This window comes from Bactrocera tryoni, unplaced genomic scaffold (genome assembly GCF_016617805.1).
Source record: "Bactrocera tryoni isolate S06 unplaced genomic scaffold, CSIRO_BtryS06_freeze2 scaffold_11, whole genome shotgun sequence".
Classification (NCBI taxonomy): Eukaryota; Metazoa; Arthropoda; class Insecta; order Diptera; family Tephritidae; genus Bactrocera; species Bactrocera tryoni.
In genome coordinates this window covers 2,313,324-2,319,323 of record NW_024395824.1, presented here as the reverse complement: position 1 = coordinate 2,319,323, position 6,000 = coordinate 2,313,324, and the positions used below count along the sequence as shown (strand labels likewise).

At 33.6% G+C, this 6,000-nt stretch overlaps 1 protein-coding gene across 2 annotated transcripts in view; it reads right to left on the bottom strand.

Annotated features, from left to right (window-relative positions):
* Nucleotides 1-4,025: 4,025 nt before the first annotated feature.
* Nucleotides 4,026-6,000, bottom strand: part of LOC120779430 (tau-tubulin kinase homolog Asator-like) — a 306,464-nt gene continuing 304,489 nt past the window's right edge. For both annotated transcript variants that reach the window (XM_040111663.1, XM_040111664.1), the window contains exons 6-7: nt 4,734-4,827; nt 4,026-4,667 (exon numbers count right to left, since the gene is read on the bottom strand). In XM_040111663.1, the coding sequence (XP_039967597.1) occupies nt 4,337-4,667; nt 4,734-4,827 (425 nt within the window). In that variant the 3' untranslated portion in view covers nt 4,026-4,336. The remainder of the gene's footprint in view (nt 4,668-4,733; nt 4,828-6,000) is intronic.

The window sequence follows — 6,000 nt, the reverse complement described above, 5'->3', positions numbered from 1 at the left end:
TAGTTCGCATGACATATGTTTTCGCTGTTCAGATGTGAACGATTACGTTTTGTGAAAGTTTTTGTTTAAATTGTTTTTGTTACTAACTTGGGGTCTATTGAAGCTTCTATTTTGGTCGTGTTTAGTGTTCTTAGTTTTGATTATTTTTTCTTCTAACCTTTCCGCAATTTCATATTGGGTGGTGAGAAAATCTTTCATTTGTTGCCACGTTGGGCACTTTTTTCGTGATGAGAGCGATTGCTCCCATAGAAGTAACGACTTTTCTGGTAATGCGACGGTGCAAATGTTTAGCAGAATTGGGTCCCAGCTGTCTGTGGGAATATTTAGTGTCGATAGAACCGACAAACAATTAGAAACAGTGGATTCTAGTTTGATGAATTCTACACTTGTTTCTTTCTTAATTTTTGGCAAGTTCATTAGTGTCGTTACATGTTTATCGACCAGTATTCTTTCATTTTCGTATCTTGCTTTTAGAGCTTCCCAAGCCAAATTGAAATTATCGTCATTAAGAGCGAACTGTTTTACTATTATACCTGCTTGACCTTTAGTTTTGTATCTGAGGTGATACAATTTTTGCGCATGTGATAATTGAGGATGGTTTATGTACACGGCCGTGAACATGTCCCGGAAGGACGGCCATTCTTCATAACCTCCGTAAAAGGTTTTTGTGTCACATGCGGGCACCTCGAGTTGGATGCCTGAACTTGCCTCTTGATATTGTTGCATTTGTGACAGCTCTACTCTACTGTGGGGAGTAGGTGCAATTGCTTTTATTAGCTTTAATTGATCGGAGATCATAGCTTTCGTTTCTTCATATTGGTCTAAGCAGTTTTCGTATATTGCGGTAGCAGATAATTTAAAATTTTGTGGTAGATTTGAATCATCAGAATCTGCAATGACGTCATGAGCCGTTTGGAAGCGAGTCCAAAAATTTTTAAGATTTTGGCCTTTTACTTCTAATAACGATTCAGAGTTTTCGTGAATCGGCCTGGAGGCAAATCTAGTGCAGTATCTTGTTAAACTGTCACTTTCTGATATAAATCTAGCAACCTGTTTTGAGCGTGTAGCTCCAGGTGTATTTTGATTTGTGTCGTCATTAATCATTTTTGTATTTTTTTTTTTTTTTTAATTAATATATGTCAGTATATAGGCACACCCTAATACTTGGCTTGTATGTACTTGTTTTTGTGCAATTGAGAGCTCGTCGAAGAGATCAATATGCTTTGTACATAAGTATGTACGAATTGTTTGTGCTAATGATTATGCTTTGTTCGTAAGCAATTGAGAGCTCGTTAGAGAGATCAGATCGCTTTTTGTGCACAATCCTGCTTGTTTTATGTTCGCTCTGGGGAGAGAGCGCGAAAAATGAATTGACTTGTTTATATGTAAATATGCACTTTGTAAATATATTTCGGAATATGTTGGTATAATAATATATGGTATATGTATTAAATAAATATGCTTATATGTATGTGTTTTTGTTTCTGTTTTTATTTTTTAGTTTATATTTTCAAATACTTATGTCCTCAATTTTTGTATGCAGTCCTGCTTATTACTTTATTAAGCACAAGGGGTACTGCGGGAAATTTGTCATAGATATTTGAATTTTTGTTTTTTTGGATTTGGACCAAAGTAAGTATATATGTATATATTTAAGGATATATACATGGATGTGTACATGTAATGATATAGATTATATACACATGCACTAGATTAAAATGCGGTAATTTGAATTTTACAGTATAGTGAGCCGTAAATTAAACCAGTTTGGGTACCGATTTTCGCTAAGTTTTAACTAGGAAAATCGTACTATACGTATGTATGTATATTTGTGCATATATTAAATATGAAATGAAATTAATACGCTCACTCTGATTTGGGGTTAACGTATGTATGTATGCATATGCCCCTTTTCTTGCCAATTCCTTTGGTCTTCTTCCACGGTCGTCCAGCTGCCTGACTTCTTGTGCGTATTGTTGTTTGTATGTAAGTTTATGTTTTAAGTTCGCGCCCGAATGTTTGTTGTATTTATATATTATTATTTTGGTGGTTTCGCGCCCGGTTTGTGTGTTTTATTTTTGTTTTTTGGAACTGTTTGCTGTTGCACTTTGTTTTTTTTTTCCACTCTGTTCACATATTTGTCAGCTCATTGTTTTATGCATTTTTTTGTTTGTGTCACTGCACTTCTACCGCACTGCACTGGATATTGTTTGACTTCACTATCGTTATCACACTTTGTTTGTTTCGTTTTTTTGTTTGTGTTATTGTTTAGGGCTTTTACCTTTCGCGCGCGATTTATGTTTTGTAATTACATTTCGCGCTCATTTGTATGTTTATTGTTTGTATATATTTTTAGTTTGGAGGTTTCACGTCCGTTTGTTTCGTTTCACTGCACTTTGTCTATTCGTTCTTTGTTTTTTTGTTTTTTTTTTATACTTTTTTATTTTGTCCCCACACTAGTTCATATACATATGTATATTTAATGGATATTATGTATGTTTTTGTTTCTGTCACTTCACCTTTTCTCTCCACTATCGTGAATCTTTATATATTTTTTTGTGTGAGCACGAATGTATATAATATTTTTTAGTATCTTGCACTGCGCACTTTCTTTTGTTTCTACTTTTTTTCGTTTTGGCTATTAATCTATAGTGCCTTTCTTTAAGGCTCGAAGGGCCATGAACACTTTACTGCCAAATTAGCAAACAAAAGTAATCTATTCTAATCACTTTCACGACTGATAAATAAAATGCGTATGGATCTAAAATGCACAATACTTTTAACGTTTATTTAAAACATAAATTTATATTTTATAAAGTTAGTTATACATATCGAGGATAAGCGGTGAGATTTCAAATCCAAGAAATAGTTTACCGATGCTGGTGATCGAGATGCCGCGGAGCGAGGTTGAACTGAACGATCGCGTTAGAGGAGCAAGATGTTGACGCGGCGCAGTGTAGAAGCGAAAGTTGGTAGCGAATTGACCTGTCGAATTGCTTAGAACGAATCATGTTTCCTATCCTGCTGTCTATCCCTTTTGTTTAGTGGGTGTGGTGAGATGTGTTGTAGTCATCAGCTGTGGTGAATTGCGATGTAGCATTAGGATGCGCCAGTTTTACCGGGTATAGGGGGTGGATGCTTAACTCATTTAAACAGCAGGGATGTGTTCATTTGGTGTGAACAGTATTTATTTACCATTCTTTCAATTCTTTATTGAAAGTAAAATTCTGTATATTATATTCATCAGAAACATTATATCTTTTTTCTACTTTTATTTCCTGCATTGGACACCGGGAGAAACCCCTTCACTTCTAAATTTTTATAGGCATCTACTTTTTATGTATTCGCTTCTTACTAAACGACGGAGATATCGCTTACTTAATATTTTATTAGTGATTTTCATTATTTTGGTTTTTTATTATTATTATTACTTACGCTTGCTAAAAATTAAAGCAATGCACACACATAATAATTCACTTTTAAAAAAATTAAAACACACAACTAAATAATTAACAAATTAAACACTTATATTTCAATCTTCATTACAAATTACGGATAATTTGGGACAAAAAGGTGTAAGGTTTTCTTCAAAAAGAAAAAAGTTGCAGATTGGCGTACAGCCTCATTAACCCTTGAACGTCATCGTTATTTTTTGTACACTACGGCCATCCTTCGTCAATTGAATACGACTTATTTATTACGCTATAAAAAAATTCTGTAGGAAAAAACAAACCCAAAATGTATTCATTTATTTTTATTTCGAAAAATCGGAAGAAAACAAATAAGAAATACCTTTTTTCAAACGAATTTAAAATCATCCTTCGTCGTTTTGACGAAGGATGACGTAGCAGAGTTAATTACTTAAATAAATCCTATAAATTTTAAACATTGCATTTCACCATCTTATACGTAATATATGAATTTGTGAGATCAGGTTATAAAATACACATAATAAACATGGGAAAAATCTTCGACATTTATTGCCGTTTAGTAGCATAAAACGAAAAAATAAAAACATTAAACAGTTATTCATAACTTTGCCTTTATTGGAACAACTTACAATTTTTTTCTATTAGTCAATATATTTCCTTACCCTATCCGTTTTAAGCTTCAGAATAATATTTAAAACAATTTCTTTGAAAACAATTGCCAAGTATTTTATTAATTTAATTGTTAAACCATGGCATTCGTTTTTTGCTTTAGATTATAGACAACTGTTAATACCCATAGTTTAACTTAAGCAAATGCCTAGCGAGTAAAAACCACGGCTAAAGGAGTATTTTCTATATGTTCAAATACTTATGATAAATATAGTAGCTAGGTACAATTTTCGAGACTAATCTACATTATGTTTATATCGACGCAAGCGGGCACTATTTTCTAGTTTTGGAGCACCAGGTGGCGGTATAATATCATTACGTTTTTTATCAGATAATTTAAGTTCTGTAACCACATTGTACAACAACTGTTCCTCATTCTGACGTATTTCTTGATTTTGCATTTGACTCTGAGATTGTTGATGTTTAATGGAATTTAAATTTTGGACATTAACTTTAACATTATTTTCGTTATTCCTGGTAGATTGCTTAAAAACTTGAAGCTCTTCACTGTTATCTGATGAATTATCTTCAAAATGTCCCAGCAAAATGGTTGGCACCCCACATTTTCTGTAAAAAGAACAAGTAAGCATCATTAAATTTAGTTTCGAGAATGATTAAAATCAGACTCTTTACCGACTAGTATGACGAGAATGTGGAATTGCAAATCGCAGGTTTAATTGGCCAGGATCAGTCAGATATTTCTGCGACTCCCGTCTTTTTCGTAAAGCTGAAAAAAATATATATGTATATATATATGTATATATTTATTTAAAATAATGAACTATTGGAGATAATAAAGCTTATGTCTACACTGAGTACATCTTAATAATACTGCTAAATTTAAATGAAATACGAATACACCCAGTTATAAAAAAAAACCAAACCTTTTCAGAAAAGGAAATACTTTCGAAAATTTGTTTGTTAAACTTTATCTTAAAAGATATACATATGTATATAAATTCAGTACTCGATTGTGTTGCAATCTCACAACTCACAACGTTATCTTAAAGTTTGACATTTTTAATGTTTTACATTGTCAGTACGTTTTGGCATACCAGCGCTATTTGCGTGGTTTACTGTAACTTAAAATATCTGGGCCAAAAAATAGAATAAAATCTCGAACATGTTCGTGCGATTATTTTTTACAACTTTCGACGATGACTAACTCAGCATCAGTAAATTAATGAACTTAATTAAATTTTTAACGATGAAGCTCCATCAAGGACCTCTATTGTATGGTAAGTTCAATCAAAGTCGTAGATCAACCACTATTGATGCTGTGCGCAAACTGATATTGCAAGATCGACAGGTGACTTATTGTGAGATTAAGATAATTATGTATATGCATTAATGGAGCATTGCATGAACATTAGATTTTAAAAAAATTGTTCATGTTTGAACCCACTCAACTTGTCCATCGTTCAAAAAACGGCTCTTGTGTTTTTGGAAAAGCTGAACACGCAACAATACCATTAGAACAACGTAACAGTAAATTCTGAGTTGTGAACAACCATTTGTTTGCCAGTTATCATTCAAGAAATCAGGAAAACCATCTGCCGACGATGGATCACTCTTCACCACGGCAATGCGAGCTCTCACACATCGACTGAAAAACTGCATTTTCGGCCTGTTTTTTCAGAGCCGGAACTAGCTGCTTCAGCGCCTGTGGCAACAACCTTGCTTGCGCCCTTACCAACCGCCAACCGTTCCTGGCCTAAAGAGGAACGAAGATAAGATTTGATGAGTTTTAGCTTACTAAAAGAACGCTCGCAAGTAGCCGTCGTAACAGGCATGCATAAGAATATTCTCAGTGCCGTTGTTATGTTCGGATATACATCCTCGAGCGACAGATCGAATATTTTTTCTAATACATTCAAATGGTTCATGTCTTTGGCTTCAC